Consider the following 19,462-nt stretch of genomic DNA (forward strand, 5'->3'; position numbering starts at 1 on the left):
ACAAGTCGAACGTGATCGAATGAAAACGGAGCGTCCAGTCGTGTTTACATCTCACTTAATGTCGAAATGTATGACTACAAAACAACGTTCGTGTGCTTTTGCTCTTTCCGTTCACGTTCGCTTACAAGTTTTTGCGTCAACTCACTGCCCGATCGAAATATGTGTTATAGCGAATCGCGTGTTTGAGTTTGTCCAAGGGGAGTTGCCGTACTTCTGCACAGCTCTTCTTCCATGTGCAGTTGGGCGAAACAAACGCGCTGAAACTCAATTCATCGGCCCGGTTTCGTGCTGAACGTACCGAAGCCTCGTCGCGGGACTTCCCATCGCTACTTTGCTGGAGCAAAACACACTTGATGAACACTTCGTGTCCGCCGAAGTCGTCTTGGAGCACGTTGAAGATTCTCCGCTTAGCTTAGCTTAGCTTCGCTTGCTAGCTAGCTAGCCGCTGACGAGGAGACGCGTTTGTTATCAGCGCGTCTTTAAACGCACATCGAGCCCGAGTGTGAAGTGTTGTGATTATCGTGGGGCAATGTGTGATAAAAGTGTCAAAGAAGAAGAGCACGAGGAGGAACTTTGTGCATCGATAGAGGAGCACGCACGACAACGGCAAAGACTGGACTCCGAGTTCGAGAAGCCTCGAGACGTGTTGCGCCGAGCAGGTTTGCAGCAACGAGATCAGCTCATCTCATACTAACCTAGTTAAGATTTGCAGCAGAAATAACATATCATTCACTCGCTTTGTCGTTGGCCACAGTAGTAAAAGCTCCACACGGTTCATCCAAGATGATGGGCACAATCTATCGATCGATACTCAACACTCGATGAGCTTTACTATGTCGACCGCCTGTTGGAGTCCTCGCTTGCGCTGCAAACAATAGCACATCGATTACTGTCATCCTTAAAATGGCTGATTTTGAGTGAACTGCTGAAGCGCCTTTTGGAAGGAACTGGAAATGAAAACCGTGTTTCATTTGTGTTTTGCAGATGAAGAATATTTTCATCCTCAGCAGCAGGAGCCGGCGTCCTCGCACATTAAGGAGGAGGAGGAGGAGGAGGCGGAGCCCCTTAACATTAAAGAAGAGGAGGAGGACGATATCACCAAGTTGCAATTGACGGTCGTCGTTTTGAAGAGTGAAGGTGACGAAGACGAAGACGACAGCGAGAAGACTGCGGGGAGCGGCGGCTCGAGTCAACGCGTGACAACCGAAGGTGATGGACCCCGTTGTGAACAATCCCAAGCAGATGGCCTCATGGCGCCGCTATCCGATAGCGACGACATCACGTCGCACTCTTCTTTCGCTGATGAGGAGGATGATGAAGAATCCTCAACAAGTCACATTGAAACACACACGGGAGAAAAAACGTTTCCCTGTTCAGTTTGTGGTCAAAGGTTTGCTTGGAAGGGACATTTGAACTCTCACACGCGAAGACACACTGGGGAGAAACCTTTTGCCTGTTCAGTGTGCGATCAAAGATTCTCTGAAAAGGGAAACTTAAGAAAACACACAAAAACCCACACGGGAGAGAAACCCTTTGCCTGCTCGGTTTGCGGACAGAAATTCTCTGAAAATGGAAACCTAAGGAAACACACAAAAACCCACACTGGTGAGAAACCTTTCACCTGCTCATTTTGCGGACAAACATTTTCTGAACGGGGAAACTTAAGAACACACACGCGAACACACACGGGAGAGAAGCTTTTTGCATGCGCAGTCTGCGGTCAAAGATTTGCGAGGAAGGGACATTTGAACACACACACGAGAACACACACTGGGGAGAAACCTTTCGTCTGCTCAGTTTGTGGTCAAAGTTTCTCTGTAAAGGCAAACTTAAAGACACACACGCGAACACACACTGGGGAGAAACCTTTTCCCTGTTCAGTTTGTGGCAAAAGATTTACCGAGAAAGGACATTTGAACACACACGCAAGAACACACACTGGGGAGAAACCTTTTGCTTGTCTAGTTTGCAGTAAAATATTCTCTCGGAAGGCATATTTAAACATGCACACACGGACACACACAGGCGAGAAACCTTTTGTCTGCTCAGTTTGCGGTCAAACATTTGCAAGGAAGGGACATTTGAACACACACACGAGAACACACACTGGGGAGAAACCTTTTGCCTGCTTAGTTTGTGGTCAAAGATTCGCTGTAAAGGCAAACTTAAAAACACACACACGAACACACACTGGGGAGAAACCGTTTTCCTGTTCAGTTTGCGGTAAAAGATTTACCGAGAGAGGACATTTGAACACGCACGCAAGGACACACACTGGAGAGAAACCTTTTGCCTGCCTGGTTTGCGGGAAAATATTCTCTCGGAAGGCATCTTTAAACATACACACAAGAACGCACACGAAAGAGAAAACTTTGTAATTTTCTTTTTTCTTTTGAAATCCAGTTTAGGCAGTACACCTTGATATGATGATTTGATTGATTTGTGATTTTTGTATTCATTGCAAAATATGATTGTCTAATGTTTATATGTATGAATGCATTTGAACTTCTTCAAGAACGTAAGTGCTCCCTGCGTGAAGTGCTGTAGCAATCAAATGGACTTAGTTGCATCGCTTGTTCAGTGTAAAATGTTACTTCTTCATCCTGAGCAGCAGGAGGAGATCTTCAGGGTGGAGTTAAAGAAGTCAAATTGGTGGAAAACCATTCAGTTGCATTGTGTGTGCGTGTGATCAAAGGTTGTATAATAAGTTCTCAGGTGACGAAACACTCGTGTGTTGGTGAGAAGTGCAGCAGTAAATTGCTTGACATAAATGGTGAAGGAACTTTCCCCTTTTCAGGATCAGTGATGGTGTTCAGTCTGGATTGTTTAAGAGAGCCTAAATGCAGCCAAGCTAAAACCCTCGAGTAGTTTTCAAGTCATTTTGAGGTTCCGGTTTTTTTGAAATTACTTCTTTTTTGATGATGATGATGATTATTATCTCACCTTTATTTAACCGGGTTGGTCTCATTGAAATTAAAAAACATGCAGCAGCGAAACCGCCAAGAAGACGAAGTACAATTTAAGACAACGTTTTGGATTTGACCTTCGATGAGTCCTAGCCACGAATCAACGTTGAGGGAGTCACAGGACAAATGTTGAGCGTTGACGCGCTGTATCCAAAGTGGTCCTAAATGATGAGCTTGTGGGCAAAAAGATGCAATGAATCTGCATACGTTTTGCCCGTAGTTCCCCATAAAAGGGCGTCACTCCAAAATTGGACTAACTTTCGGAAAGCTTGCTAAATACAGAAACATGTACACACAATTATCATGTTCCTCATTTTTAATTCCCTTTGAACTTCAATGAGAGAATGTGGCACCAAACTTACTCTACATATAACACAATTGAAGAAAAGGGAAAACTCTGAACTGCGAACTTTCCGTTGGCATTTGAGCGACGTCGCAAATGGTCGCTTTGGGAAATAAAGCCTTTTTGGGGGGGTTTTAACGCTCACGCTAATCTTTACTCTCGGATAGGAATACACAGATGGCAGATTTCGCCAAAAGTGAACCGGATATGACGTCACCGCTCCAGTCGCTCGACTGATCACTAGGCCACACCCCTTAAAGGCACAAATACTACCATTTGTGTGAGACAGTTCTCTTTAAGACACTTCATAAAACGAGTTTATTTCTATAAATTCTCTTTGATCATGTTTTAATATTGACATTTTACAAAGTACCATTGCAACATTTGACATTTCACAGATAATACAAGTTACAATAAGAAAAACAATCAAATGAAAATGAGAAAATACAAATTAAAAGACAATTTACAGCAATCAAGCGGAACGTACTGGAATGGCTGTCAAAACATGTTGTATTTTTGACAAAAATGGAAATGTTTTTGTCCTGCGTGCGTTCCAACTCTCCCCTCTTCCCAGTGTGGAGCAAACAACTCGCACTCTTCTTCTTCTTCTTCTTCTTTCACACTTTTTGCACGCGTTCACAAGATAATCGGAGCACTTTACTCACACTTGGTCTCTGCTTAACTACGCTAAAGTCAACTCGCTGGGCAGCCGTCGTACTGCTTCGAAACTTGAGTAATACTGGAAAAACAAATGTGCGTCAGTCAAACGCGGAAGTATACGTTGTACGGCAAGTCCACTGGGACAAACTACGGCAAGAAGCTTTCCGTAACGACTCGCTGTTGGCAAAAGCCTAAAGTGCAACCGACGGAAACTGCACTGTTATTGTAAAGTGCTGTTCTGTGCCTAAACTCGGATGGCAGTGCTTCTCAAGCTTTTGACACCAAATGCCACCGCGAATCACTATTTGAAAAATAGAAAAAGAAAAATATATTGGACTTAAAAGCAACATTCAAGAAATGTATTCAACTGGATAAAAATTCATAATAATAATACAAATCAGCCAGTGTAACATTTTGCACAGTTTGAGCATTCGTTTCACTGGAGTTGTTAGGTTTGAGAAGTCGACAAGAAATGGAGAACCTTGTCTTGCGTTCTCGAATGTATTATTATTATTATGGTGGCACTTGATGTCAAACGTTTGAGAAGGCATTGCTGCTAACTAAGTGTATGTACAGAACACAGCACTTTACAAAAGAGACCCATTTTTGTTGCACTTTCGGTTTGCGCCAACAGGGGGCGCCGCAGCGAATTAATACTGTACTTTGTTGGGCGTGGTGTGTCCTAGTGGACTCGCCGTACGCTGTCCGCTGCAGCGCTTACTTCCGCAATTACTAGCGAATGTGGTGAAGCTTCGATACAGTACGTCCCATCACTACCGGAGTCAAACATAATTCATTCAATTCTTTTGTGCCGATAACCTCGTTTTGGTGCACTGTTAAGGCTTCTTGGGCTATTTAGTTGACCTTAGCTTAGCCTAGCCTAGCAGCCGCGAGCAAAGAGACGTTGTGAGCAACACATCGCTCGGCAGAGATCGAATGTGAGTTGTGTTGATCTTGCGAACATGTGTGCAAAAGGCGTGAAAGAAGAAGAGTACGAGGAGCAACTTTGTGGAACGAAAGAGGAGAGCGAGCCACAGCGTCCACTGGTTTTCGAGCAACCTCGTGTTGTGTTACGCAGAGCAGGTTTGTTGCCTTCGCACTCTTCCTTTATGTTCCTTTATGTGCCCCACGCACATCTCTCGCCATCTCCTGCACGGTGCGGGAAAAGATGGGAGGAAGCACTGAGGGGGAGGAGAGTGCAAAACCTCCGAACAATGGACGCATTTGGCTTTTTCGGTGAAAACGTCAACGATCGACGAGAAAAAACGACTGTTAGCAAAGACCGCTGTCGACTTTGGCCAAGTCCTCTCTCTCTCCCAACCACGTCCTGACATTGCCGATGTATTCGCAAAGTAGGTCCTCGCTAACAACCGCTTTTACTGTACGGCAATTGTATTCATTGATTCAACCCATGTAAGATCTTTAAGAATCAACCCATGTATGAAACAAAAGTGAATCGGTCCGTTTGAACAAAAGCAATAAATGCTTTCCAGAGACCTCAATTATCGAGGTGATCAGATGAAGATATTTTGCCTTCCGATGCAGGACTTTGGGGCCTTTTGTGCAGGCTGCCTCGACTATTTTCGGCGTGGACACAAGTCCCGGACGCGGGGCGCTCATCGTGGCAACTTACATTGCCACACTGCGGGTTTTGATAAGAACCCCTGAAACACATTAACATTCACAACTTTATTTACATTGACATTATTCATGGTAGAAAATCTTTCGACCTGATAGATGGACGCATCAATTGTTTGTCATTCTGAACATTTCGGATTTTTTTTTTGCTGCTCGAGCATAACAGGAACATAACTGCGGTTCTCAACAATAAAAGTCTCAGCAATGATGAACAACATCAAAGTGTCAACATGACACTTTAGCGAACCACGTACAGTGTGTTTGTCTTCTTGTGTCTTGCAGACGTCAGTGACGAACGTACTGGTCTTCAGCGGCAGGTGTCGGAGCCCGCTCACGTTGAAGAGGAAGGCCCCGCTGTCAGTCGGGAGGAAAAGGAGCTGGAAGCGTCCGGTATTAAAGAGGAAGAGGAGGGCAATAGCACTAAGATGCGAGTTCCGCTTGACCCTTTGAGGAGTGGATATGAGGTCGACAAAGGTGAAAGTGAGGAGAACGGAGGGGCGGAGCCTCAGAGCAGCAGCTCAAGTCAACACGGGACTTCCGAATGCGATCGAGGTCGCTGCGGAGGATCGCCAGCAGACAGCCTGTTAGCGCCACTATCAGAGAGTGACGACATGACGTCACACTCCACTCTCACCGATGACGAACTCTGGAAAGGCGATATGACACGTCACGACGACAACAAATGCTGGAAATGTTCTCAGTGTGACAAAACCTTTGTCTACAAGTCTGTTTTTAAAAAGCACATGATGATCCACACTGGAGAGAAACCTTTTGCCTGCTCTGTTTGTGGCAAAAGATTCACTCAAAGAGCCAATTTGACGACACACGCAAGAACCCATACTGGAGAGAAACCTTTTACCTGCCAAATTTGTGGAACAAGCTTCTCTGCTAAGGGAAGCTTAAGATCACACGCAAGAACCCACACTGGTGAGACACCTTTTGTTTGCTCATTTTGTGGTAAACGCTTCACTCAAAGGGGAAGGTTAGCAGATCACACGAGAACGCACACTGGGGAAAAACCTTTTGCATGCTCAGATTGTGGCAAACGTTTCTCTCTAAAGGGAGATTTAAGAAGGCACACACGAACCCACACTGGGGAGAAACCTTTCTCCTGCTCAGTTTGCGGTAAAACATTCTCTGTCAACGGACGTTTAACGAGGCACACGAGAACACACACTGGGGAGAAACCTTTTGTCTGTTCAGTCTGTGGTAAGCGCTTCACTGAAAGGGATACTTTAAAGCGGCACAAACGAACACACACCGGAGACAAAGCTACTGGTCCAGTGTGTGACTTTAGTTCAAAACTGCTAAATCTTCATCCTGAGCAGAATGAGAGGAGCTCCACGGTGGAGGACGACAAGCCAGAGGCATCTCACATTAAAACGGAGGAGGAGGATACCGAGATCCCGTTGACTTGTGTCGTCGCGAAGCGTGACGACGATGAAGCAAATTGAGCAGACCTAAGGGAGGCACCGAGCCTCCGAGCCTCCGAGCGGCTCGAGTCAACGCGTGACAACAGAAGAAGACGGAGACAACTGCGGAAGATCACAAGCAGAGAGCGTCGTAGCTCCGCAACGTCTCACACTGATGGTGGCAAACACTTGAAAGGCGGTTTGTCACACTGACGACAAATACTGCGCGATTCCACAGTTCCGCGGGCGACACGCAGCCGTACGTCGTCGTCTCCTAATGACGCCCTTCTTGGAGATATTAAGTCTCGACCAGCTCAACCGGGACATTAAAAAGACAGACCCTTTTCCCAAAAACCACACGTTTTTCAACCTTGCGTGTCTTCAAAGCCTGTGTGTCATTTTTGACTCTGAGCTTACTCGTATTCCAAATACCCAGAATGTAAGTAAGATATTTAAGAATGTAGCCGGAGTCTGCCCAAGACTCTCTCAGGCCGTGCTTTTATTTGGGACTGGTGCAATTCCCTGATCTGCGCTCTTCTTTGCGTGTTCTCCCCATACCTGCGCGGCTTTCCTCCCACATCCCCAAAACACGCGCGCTCGGTGAATTCCACAAACTGCTGCCACAGCACCGTAACGGAGGCCGAAATGGAGCGCCCGTCAAATGGGATTTGCAGGCAAATTGTCACAACCCAAAAGTGTCGACTGTGTTCCCAACCGGAATCGTGCCGCCAAATGTGCAACAGCTCTCTGCACTTTTGGAATTGATAATGTTGCTGGAGCGGGGTCTCTCTCTCTCTCTCTCTCTCTCTCTCTCTCTTGAATGACCCTGTTTGACCCCTCTCGCCCCATTCCTTGTCCGGGTGTGTTCAATTCTTTCGAATCGGCTTCCCTGAGTTTGTAAGAAGGCGTGATTGGCCAGATGAAGCCATCACGGTCCCGATGTGACTCCGTCCCTCTTCATGTCTTGAAGGAAGTCCTCCCGAGTATTGGGCAGACTGTTTTAGCTGTTTTATGGAAATAGCATTGTAGCCCCCCCCGAAATGTTAAACACGCCGTGGTACATCACCCGCTGAGGAAACCCCGTCTTGATTCTAGACCCGTTTGTGTTTTTAGAAATGCTGGGAAAAGCGGTTCACAGCCAGTTGAAGTCCTTTCCGGATGAACATAATATTGTGGAGGTCTTCCCGTCGGGTTTGAAGATGCTGCACAGCACTGAGTCAGCCCTTTTAAGAGTTTGTAATGACGTCCTCCTGGCTAATGACTCCGTCCGGGGTTTATGTTTGTCTTGTGCTGCTGGACCTGACCGCAGCATTTGATACTGTGGACCGCGATATCATTCTGGCTCGTTGGCGGCACCCGGAGGCCGTAGGTGGTAGTGCTCTTGAGTGGTTTGGCAAACAACTCTTTGTGTGTCCCACTCTACTCTACTCAAGTGTTTTATGGGGTTCCACAAGGTTCTACTTTGGCCCTCCTGCTGATTTCTTTACATTTACTGCCACTGGGTTCGATCCCGACAAAAGCATGGGATTTGTTTTCGTTGTCTTGTGGATGATAGTCACATCTATGTTCCCCTGAAGAAAAAACGTCCTGGTCGCGGTTCAATTGTATTTGTATTATAGAACGCACAGCACTTTGTGTGCAGCTATGGTTGTTTGAAAGGGCTCTATCAATAAAGTTGAGTTGAGTTGAGTTGAGGGTGTGTTTGTGTTTGTGTTTATACGTGGGGGTCGGAGGGGTGGCTTTTTGTATTTTTGTTCTTGCGGATGCGGAGTGAGCAATCACGATCATTTTGACATCCGCAAAGTTGCAAATTGTAACCGCGTATTATCGCATGATTATATATTCTGATATTTGTATCCATTATTATAGCTTATGTATGATTTTAATGTAAGCCCGCCGAATATATAAAGCATCAAATGGACATTGGTGGCGATCAGAGTGGCCAAATATTGAACTCAAGCAAGACGAGTAGTGTTACTTGGCAATCATGTGACTCAAGGAAAAGTCAAAATGACTTAAAAACTGCTCAATGGTGAGTAGCTTCAGATGGGGGAAAACCTTATAATCAGAGCGCGAACATCAACGCATTCAAAAGAACAAGATCAAATGTGAATGATATTTTGTGTGTGAGCGAGATCAGCACGTCCCCGGAGAGCTGCGTGTTTTACAGTTACCACTGGAAGCAATAATCGATCGTTGTAACGCAGTCAAAGTACAATTTCTTCTTAACAAAGACACTCGAGTCGAATTTAGAACAAATCCCGCAGTACTGAAACTACTTTGACATATAGAATTGACCGCATGGAGTTCGGAGCGAGCAAGTTCCAAATGGAGAAGCGAGCCATTGTTCGGATTCCCACACGCCCTGCTCCGATATTACTGGCTGCACGACACGCGTCACTGCACTCCGATTGGCTGTTGGATCTGTAGAACACGCCCTACTGTTTTCAGACGGAAACAAAGAAAAGATGTCATTTCCGTGTGGCGGCGTTAATATGTTTCCCGAATCCTAACCTTAAGCCTTCCTACAAACGTGATGCGTGTTTGTAGGATGGTCATCTCGGTCCAGCTGCGTGGCCTTCCGTCCCCGCGACGCAGGAGCCAATCATGTTGCAGTGGGGCGTTTCCTGCCGGGAAGCTGCGTGGGATTCCTCCTAAGGTGCCTCGCCCTCATGCCGCGGCCGCAAAATGCGCTCGCCCTTACGGCTACATTCCACTTTGGACGCAGTGCGCACGCTCGCTACTTTCCCGGAGTAAAAACACGACTATTTCAATCTTCGTGTCCGTCTAAACTCGTCTGGGTGCGCGTCGAAGCTCGGGCTAGCTCACTTTAGCTTAGCCGCTACGAAAGAGACGCCTCTGTTGTCGGCACGTCACTCGGCAGAGGTCAAGTGTGCGCGTGACGCGCGGTGACGATCGCGCCCAGCAACATGTGCGCTCAGCGGGTGAAAGAAGAGAACAACGAGGAGGAACTTTGGCCAACGAAAGTGGAGCGCGAGCGCCAACGTCATCGACTCGACGCCGCTTTCAAGCAGCCTCCACTTGGCTTACACACAACAGGTTACTTCACTTCTTCTTTCACAAGCCTTTTTAAAAAAAAATAATCATCATCATCATCATCATGTTTCACGCAGGTCCCACGTAGTTTTATTATAAAATCTAGAGTGGTTAAAACAAACGACGGGACTGGGACTGGGCCTGAGTTTGTGGGAAACGTACGCTAAGACCTTATGACGTCGCTCATACTAAGTCCTAATAATAATTGATATATTTGGCGAACGGTGTAAACTCTTCGGACACGTGTTCTTGGAGCACAAACACAAACAACGTGTGTCCAAAAGAAACAGGATCCCTGCGATCCACAAGATCGCCTCCAAAAACACAACGACAAACACGAAACGACATGAGCATAGGAGGCCTATGAAAATAGGAAACAATCTATTTCATATTATTATTAGACACAGTTTGAACATTAACACTGCGCCTAAATACAGGAAAAGAAAAAGATGCGCTTCAATGTTGATTCGATTAAACTGTATTGCGCATAAGAGGGAAATAACAATTGTGCAAAAAGATGCAGAGTCCTCGAGCACTTCGCGCAGTTGGAATGACTCATATCGCAATAGTCCGGCGCAATGAGCATCGTGCGAAGGGCGCCGAGACTTCAAGCGAGTAGCGCGGTCATCTGGGACAATGTCGATTGTGCAAATGTTGCAGATAGTCCTCAGTCAGTGTGCAAATGGCAAAAAATGTCATTCAGCGATTGACCTCGTGCATCCGCTCGTGGCCCTTCTTACAACAGAACAATGACTTTGTGGTGACCTCAACAGGCCCCGATTTTACACTAAGAAAATACATTTGGGAGTCAATTAAGAGGATATCACTAACATCAGTATTTCTGTGAATACGTTTTGTGACATTTGTACCAATTTCTTTTAACCATTATTTCCCCCAATTGAATAGCCTATAAAATACAAGAGATTTTATGCACTCTACTCGGAATGTGTTTGTTCAGGGCTGCGCGTTTCTTTCCTAACGCAATCCCCATTTGTGAAGTCGTCATATGTCATTGATTCGGTGGATGACGTTGCCTGCTGTGGGAGTTCACTGCAGCTTTTGATCACAATCGCTGTCATACATTTACATCGGTGACGTATTTACATTGGATATAGCATTATTAGCAGACCGAGTGTGTTTGTCTTCTTGTGTCTTGTAGATGTCAGTGAGGAGCAGGTGCCACAGTCCACTGACATTAAAGTGGAAGAGCACGAGGAAGGTTCCCTCGTCCTGAAGGATGAAGAGGAGCGAGAGCCTTCCTATATTAAAGAGGAAGAGGACGATAACGTCACTAAGTTGCTGGTGACGTTTGTCCCTTTGAAGAGGGAATGTGATGATGACAAAGGTCGCAATGAGGAGACTAGAGGGGCGGAACCTCGCAGCGGCAGCTCAACTCAACACGTGAACACAGGAGGCGATGGAGACAACCGTGGAGGATCACAAGCAGACAGCCTCCTCGCGCCACTGTCGGATAGCGATGACATCACCTCGCACTCCCCTGACACTGATGGCGATGATGATGATGATGATGATGATGATGAGCAACACTCCAAAGAGGATATGACATGGCAAACTGACAACAAACCCTGGAAATGTTCTCAGTGTGACAAAGCCTTTGTTTCCCAGTCGCTTTTGAAAAGGCACAGGATAATCCACACTGGAGAGAAACCTTTTGTCTGCCCAGTTTGCGGTAAAACATTCACTCAAAGAGCCAATTTGACAACGCACAAAAGAACACACACTGGCGAAAAACCTTTTTCGTGCTCATTGTGTGGCCTAAGAGTGACTTATAAGAGTAGTTTGCCAGCTCACATGAGAACCCATACCGGAGAGAAACCTTTTACCTGCTCGGCGTGTGGTAAACGTTTTTCTGAAAGGGAAAGTTTAATGAAACACACAAGAACACACACTGGGGAAAAACCTTTTGCCTGCTCAATTTGTGGTAAAAGATTTTCTGTCAAGGGAAGCTTAAGATCACACACAAGAACCCACACTGGAGAGACACCTTTTGCTTGTTCAGTTTGCGGGAAAAAATTCACTGTAAAGGGAGGTTTAATAAAGCACTCGAGAACACACACTGGGGAGAAACCTTTTGCGTGTTCAGTTTGTGGTCAAAGATTCTCCTCAAAGGAAAACCTAAAAACCCACACAAGAACACACACAGGGGAGAAACCATTTTCCTGCTCAGTTTGCGGCAAAAGCTTCAATCGAGGGTGCAGGTTAACAGAGCATGCCAGAATACACACAGGAGAGAAACCTTTTGCTTGCTCGGTTTGCGGCAAACGCTTCACTCAAAAGGGAAGGCTAACAGAACACGGAAGAACACATACTGGTGAAAAACCTTTTGCCTGTTCAATTTGTGATAAAACATTCTCTGTAAAGGAGCTTTTAATAAGGCACCGAAGGACACACACTGGGGAGAAACCGTTTGCCTGCTCGGTTTGCGGTAAAGCATTCTCTGTAAATTGGCGTTTAACTAGGCACACCCGAACACACACTGGGGAGAAACCTTTTGTCTGCTCAGTTTGTGGTAAAAGCTTCACTGAAAGGGATTCTTTAAAAAGGCACAGAAGAACACACACTCGAGAGAAACCTTCTTCTGGTGCAGTCTGTGACTTTCGTTCAGAATTGGAAACTGCACACCCTGAGCGGCAGGAGCCGCAGCCGCCTCACGTTAAAGAGGAAGAGGACGAGGATGATATGACCAAGTTGCCATTGACTGTCGTCGTGAAGAGCGAATACGATGACGACGACAGCCGAAGTGAGCGGGACTAAGAGGCCGACCGAGCCTCCGAGCGGCATCTCGAGTCAATCGATGACAACACAAGATGAGATGGAGACCACTGTGGAAGATCACAAGCAGAGCGCGTTTTTGCTGCGCAATCGGATAGTGGCAAAATAACATCTGACACCGACGACAAACCGCGGGAATGTTCTCAGTGGGACTAAAGCGCTGAGAGTTGATCAAACATGCAAGAACACACACACAGGAGAAAAACCTCAACAAACAAAAAACTGTTCAAATCATTTGCTTTGTCGGCATTCCAGTATATTCCACTTGATTGTTATGATATGTTTCTATAATTTCTTTTTGGTTTTTTTACTTTGTGATTTTTCTTATATTAACTTGCATGAACTGTAAAATCTTGTGAATGTGTATTTTATGTACGTAGAACTTTGACTTACGAGTATAATTCTTTCGGTGACCAAGCTTGTAACTCAATTCACTTGAACGTCAAATACATTTTAGTGGACTTTTAAATGAATTGAAGTAGTTTTGTAAAGTTTAAATATTCCGAAAATAATAAAAGAAAGTACAGAAACGAACTGGCTTATTAAGTTTCCCGACACACACAAAATGCACTATTTGTGTGTTGACGTGTGCCTTGAGGGGGTGTGGCCTAGTGAGCGACGTCAGTAGACGGCACCCGTCGGCTTGGCGGGTTTACCATAAGAGGGCGTGACACCGGGGTCATCCGGCAAGGCCCGTCGCCGTGGCACCCGCTGGTGAATTACAAGTCCACAAGCGAAAGTGATGGCCACGGCCGCACGGAGCATATTCTTCCGCGGCTTGAGACTCCTTTCTTTCGGAACCTCTCCTCGTATCGAGCGGTTTGCCCGGTACCCGATCATTTGCGTCTGTTATGACACAATGACCGTGCATTACACAGCAAGTATAACCAAATACTTTCTCTACATAAAGCCCAATACTTTTGGAATGTGTTTGTAGGTGTCGAACTCAATTGTTGTCACGGGCCACATTGTGGTTATGTTTTCCCTCTGAGGACCGTGTCGAATCTTGCCTCATCATATTAGAACATATACACCGTCATTTGATGGATACGTAGTTTGAAAATCAGAAGTCAAGGATTACTGTTAGTGTAAAAAGGTGTTCGCTAACCCATAAAATGCTTTTGCCACATCTGGTACAGATTTTTAGCAAGAATGACGGAAGTTGACGCCTTTCGTTGGCTTTCGCGGGCCACGAGCTGGCCCCCGGGCCACGAGTTTGACACCTGCTGTCGAATATGTGGAATGTGATATTCCAGGGTTGTGTCATGTTTTTCTGCCCCTTTTGGAGAATGACGGTGCGAAGTCCGTCGCGCGGTTTTTCCCAAAGAAGTTTCTCATGAGCGTTTGCTTTGAGGTGATTCTTCTTTTTTTTTTTTGGGACACAACGTCTCTGGCTTTGTAAAACATCCTTTCACAAGATGACATCGCTTGGGATAGAATAATATTACGACGGCGCTCTCTCCAAACTCTCAACTCCACCCCCCCCACCAAAAGACCCCCGAGGGGTTTATAACGCTGCCAAACCTCACGGCGAAATCTGCAACAACATGTCATTTGAGGTTCACCTATTTGAAGAACGTTAGCAAACGGTGGCGTCAGGGACATGCAGCTCTCGGGAATGACGTACCTGTATACACCTGGGACATCGTCTCCGAGATGGATGCTCCTCTCTCAGAGAACGCGACAAGACCCACCAAGCAAGGAAACACAAGTCTGGAATCTCAACGCAATGGAGAAGACACCAAAGGTGAACCTTCTCAATTGATGTTGATCGTTCCGATGATTTGCATTGATTTGAAGCACCCGCCTGGAAATATCTCGCCCGTTGATTGAGCAAAGGGTTCGGAAGGGTAACCCTTTCTCAATACTGCTGCTCTTTTTGTGCGTCCACTCACAGGAGCGGATCTTCTCGGCGCAAGGACTCGATCCAACGCAAGGAAGAGCGCAGACATCGTTTGGCGTGCACTGATAGCGGCGAAGGGACGAGTTGTTATCTCGCTCATTGAACACACGAGCACGAGTTGATTTGTTGGATGTTTATCTGCGGCGTTGGCAATCAAACCCTAACGGCCCGATCGCTTGTGGTCATCGCCCAACTTTCAGACAAGACAGAAACAGACATGTCCAAATGTTCTATTTCCCTTGTTGACAACACGGGGCCTTTTTCCCCCTTTCATGCCAAACACGAGAAATCTTGTGTGTTTTGAGAGGTCTGCAAGGGAACAACGGCATTTCAATTCCTTTCAATGCAGAAAAGGGATCGGCTGTATACGAGCGCTTGGAACCAATTCGATTTGTAAGGCAAGGTACGACTGTATAAAATACCAAACATTTCACAACATTTGACATTTAACACAAATTCATGTGAACCATCAAAGTTATTGAAGAGACAAAGAACTCAGTGGAAGGCACCGGAAAGTTTTTCCCGGCTTCACACCTTCAGAGGGTTCATTTCATCGTCCTCATCGGCGTCAGGAGAGCGCGATGTCGATTGAGACGCCGCGCAGCGCTTTTCATTCGCTGCCGTTGTCACGCGTGGACTTGAGCTGCCGCCCGGCGGCTCGTCCCCTCGGCTCTCCTCGCTTCGCCTTCGCCTTCGTCATCTTCGCTCTTCACAGTGACGACGGTCAATGGGAGCTCGCTGATCTCCTCCTCCTCCTCTTCATCTTTCATCCGGCATGGCTCCGGCTCCGGCTCCGCTTGCTCCTTTTTGACGCTGGGGGGCTCCGGCTCCCGCTTTGCACGACCGAGATCTTTCGTTCCTGCACTTAACGAACCAGTCGCAGGTTTCTCTCCCGCGTGTGTCCTTGCATGTCTCGTCAAATGTACCTTCTGCGTGAATATTTTACCACAAACTAAACAGGCAAAAGGCTTTTCCCCGGTGTGTGTTCTTGTGTGGCTGATTAAACTGCCTTTTACAGAGAAGCTTTTGCTGCAAAAGGTGCAGGCGAAAGGTTTCTCACCCGTGTGTGTCCTCGTGTGTGTTCTTAAGGTTGCCTTCACGGAGAATCTTTGGCCACAAACCGAGCAGGCGAAAGGTTTCTCGCCCGTGTGCGTTCTTGTGTGTATTCTCAAGTTGCCTTTCGCCGAGAACTTTTGACCGCAAACCGAGCAGGCGTAAGGTTTCTCCCCAGTGTGTGTTCTTAAGTGCGCATTTAAAAGTCCCTTCCAAGCAAATTGTTGACCGCAAACTGAACAAACAAAAGGCGTCTCTCCGGTGTGTGTTCTTGTGTGTGTTCTTAAGTTTCCCTTTTCAGAGAATCTTTGCCCACAAAAGGAACAAGCAAACGGCTTCTCCCCGGTGTGCGTTCTTGTGTGGCTCGTTAAACTTGCCTTTTCGGAGAAGCTTCGACCGCAAACCGAACAGACGTAAGGTTTCTCCCCGGTGTGTATTCTTGTGTGTTTCATTAGATTTCCTTTTTCGGAGAATTTCTGACCGCAAAAAGAGCAGACGTAAGGTTTCTCCCCGGTGTGCGTTCTCATGTGAGTTGTTAAGCTGCACTTCTGATTGACTATGAGACCGCACACCGAGCAGGAGAAAGGTTTCTCCCCGGTGTGCGTTCTCATGTGTCTTTTCAATGACGACTTGTTGAAAAACGTTTTGTCACACTGGGAACATTGTCGGTGTTTGTCGTCAACGTAGCTCGCCAATTCCCCTTTGGAGGCCTCATCGTCGTCATCGGTGTCAGGAGAGCGCGACGATACGTCGTCGCTATCGGACAGCGGCGCGAAGAGGCCGGGCGCCTTCCGTCCTCCCCGGTGGTCTCCGTCGCCTTCTGTTGTCACGCGTTGACTCGAGCTGCCGCTCGGACGATCGGCGCCTCTGCTCTCCTCGCTCGGAACATTTTCTTCGGCCTTCAAAGCGACACCGATCGACGGCGGCTCGGTCACCTCCACCTCCTCGTCTTCCTCTTTAATAGGAGAGGCCCGCGGCTCCCGCCGCTCCGGATGAAGACATTCTTCGCTGACGTCTGCAAGACACAAGAAGACAAACGCACGCAGTTTGCAAAAGCCGAGTCGCGCCTTTGTTGTGTAGTATCGTTGACACGTGTTCATCGGTAACATGAGCATGAGGTGTGAGGTTCGAGAAGCACTCTCATTCGTGTCCCCTTCGAAGGCACTCGAGCATTTCAGTCAACGGGAGAAGACATTTTGCAATTTACACGATCGGAATGAGGATGATTGATTATTTCTCCGTCCGTAGAGTGCTATCGTGTGACATCCTCGTCCTCCAAGAGTCCAACTTTGCTTATTATTACTTCTTACTGAGACTCCAGTTGAAGTTGACTGCAAAACTAACCCCACAAAAAAAACAACCAACAATTACACGCGTTGTATACTTGAATACAAGAGCTTTTATTTGAAACAAATTGCCAACTCGATGCTCACGGCTCATTGCAAAATCCTAATAGAGTTCACGGCAAAATAGTCATTCTTATATAGCGCCACAAAATGACTCTTCACACACAAACACTGCAGAAACATGCACTTCCTGATATTACAAGAATCTTCCCATTCTGTGAAAAGTGACTACATTTGCACAATTGATCAACTGCGGGATACGCAGATTTGCCATTATGACTTTCAACTCACGGCTCCATTCTCGACAGCAGCGACGTGAGCCGAAACAATCCAAAACAACGAGGATCCCATTGCTCAGTGAACTGCTACTGCTAAGTGTAGCCAATGTTCCGTCCCGAATGGCCTTCCCTCATTGTTTGGAGGTCTTTTCCAACCCTTCCGACACCCCCTCATCTTCAGATGGACACAAATCATCTCAAAGGTCCCGCATCCAATTATATTTGACCAAGTCATCCATATTTGATATGTGTCTGTTCTACATATTATTTTCATGGCCTTCTCTGAAAACTTTAGTCGCTGTTTTGCGATGAGTTGTAACTTTACCCCAAAAGCGCACAGCATAGTTTTCGTTTCCTCTTTGAAATGTAACCTTTGAAATTCAGCGGAATCAATTCAATTTCATAATCTCAGTTCTTGCACGTGCAACTTTTGTTTTAATAAGGTGTAAATATCCTTTTTGCTGCTATGATGAGTGATATGTATTTGGTCCTTGTGACCGCACAGGATTGCAAAGACTTGACTCGGGACGAACCCGAGACTCGACTCGCTTGCTTGAATCTTCAGACTGGAGACTTGAGACTACTTCTGGGACCTACTGACTATATATATATATCAAAGGGTTACTTGCCCTCCAGTCCCATCACTCAAAACTCAGTACGCAACATGAATATGAAAGCATCTGTCACATCGTGCTATAACAAGTAGAAGACGCCAGCGGCACCTAAGAAACATTCATCTGAAAAAGGAAAATATTTGACCTCTTGCTAACAAGTACTGAAGTCGGTTTCAGACCAATGCTGTGTCTTTTGGGCCTGATTCCAAATGGGCAAAAGGAGACTCTGCTCCTCCCAGCTGCACCGTTGCATCGATTTGATGCCGTCTAGCGATCAATTTCTCGATTGAGCACATTATTGACATGTGCAGGGTGCCGTTGTTGCTCGGCGGCTGGGCTTTGCACGCCGCTGAGCTCAGCCTCTTTGTAATATCCACCTTCCATTTGATTATACAACTACGTGGGAGCTGCGCTGGGTGATACACAAATATTGTTCTTTTTTTCTTTTTTTTTTCAATATGAAGAAGTTGCGAAACAAGTGAGCGTAAGGCGTGAACAAACCTGTTCCGTGTAACACAACTCGAAGCTTCTTGAAATCAGCGTCCTGTGGTTGACCTTTTGCCTCGTGTTCCTCTTTTGTCCGAGAAAGTTCCTCCTCTTGCTCTTCCTTCACACGCTTCGCACACATTTCCCCACGATAATCACAACACTTCGCACTCACGCTTAATTTCTGCTGAGCGTCTCTTTGTTAGCGGCTAGCAAGCTAAAGCTAAACTAGGCTAGGCCAGGAAGCTTTTCGACCGCGCGCACCGAGACGAGTTTATCAGAACACGAATAAATATTGGAAGATGTTTTTATTGCAGTAAAGTGGCTCTGTGGCGTTCTGCGTCGAGATTTCAGTACGATCAGTACTAACTCGTTAAGAATGACTTGGTGGAGAGTTTGCGGTTAGCCAAGACGAACACGGAAGTATATCTGCGACGGAAATTGTACGGCAACGTCACCCGGACAAACTTCATTCCACAGTTTTAGCGGTTGTAAATGCCACGAGCGAACATTTCCACGTTTAACGCGTTCCATCGGGAAGTCATTTGGGAAAAAAAGTATTAGGGGCGACTCAAAAGACGACAATTGATAACAAGAATTGACATTGTTCGCAACTCGCAAGCTCAGCTTCCCGGGGAAGTTTATCGGGGTTATTTATCAGGGAACACAATAATAATAATAATTGTAATTAATAATTCAAGTCTGTAAAATGGCAGAAACACAATTAAAAATAATGAAAAAACACGGCGGCGATTAACAACACAACAGACTATACGCCGTTTCGCTAACTTTGCTTTTAAGGCCAACATACAGACAGTTGCATTAGCGCCTCCCGCAGGTCCGGTGGTGTTATTACACGTTTGACCTTGCTGTGAACGCTCGGCCCCCAAATGATTCCAGGACAGTTTGCGGG

General features: G+C 46.4%; 3 protein-coding genes across 3 annotated transcripts; 2 read left to right on the top strand and 1 right to left on the bottom strand.

Annotated features, from left to right (window-relative positions):
- Positions 1–169: 169 nt before the first annotated feature.
- LOC133466476 (gastrula zinc finger protein XlCGF57.1-like) lies at positions 170–3,458 on the top strand. Its single transcript, XM_061750228.1, has 2 exons — positions 170–659; positions 985–3,458. Exons 1-2 carry the CDS (start codon positions 530–532, stop codon positions 2,376–2,378), a joined length of 1,524 nt encoding a protein of 507 aa, XP_061606212.1. The 5' UTR covers positions 170–529; the 3' UTR covers positions 2,379–3,458.
- A 1,244-nt stretch (positions 3,459–4,702) lies between these two features.
- On the top strand, positions 4,703–13,388 carry LOC133474491 (zinc finger protein 665-like). The gene is made up of 4 exons (XM_061766284.1): positions 4,703–5,052; positions 5,890–7,052; positions 9,926–10,079; positions 11,236–13,388. Exons 1-4 carry the CDS (start codon positions 4,932–4,934, stop codon positions 12,849–12,851), a joined length of 3,054 nt encoding a protein of 1,017 aa, XP_061622268.1. The 5' UTR covers positions 4,703–4,931; the 3' UTR covers positions 12,852–13,388.
- Positions 13,389–14,918: 1,530 nt separating this feature from the next.
- On the bottom strand, positions 14,919–19,036 carry LOC133466471 (zinc finger protein OZF-like). The gene is made up of 2 exons (XM_061750214.1): positions 18,565–19,036; positions 14,919–16,840 (listed from the first exon to the last, which is right to left on the bottom strand). The coding sequence occupies exons 1-2, from the start codon at positions 18,689–18,691 to the stop codon at positions 15,399–15,401; spliced, it is 1,569 nt and encodes a 522-aa protein (XP_061606198.1). The 5' UTR covers positions 18,692–19,036; the 3' UTR covers positions 14,919–15,398.
- Positions 19,037–19,462: the final 426 nt, after the last annotated feature.

Source organism: Phyllopteryx taeniolatus, chromosome 2, assembly GCF_024500385.1.
Source record: "Phyllopteryx taeniolatus isolate TA_2022b chromosome 2, UOR_Ptae_1.2, whole genome shotgun sequence".
NCBI lineage: Eukaryota > Metazoa > Chordata > Actinopteri > Syngnathiformes > Syngnathidae > Phyllopteryx > Phyllopteryx taeniolatus.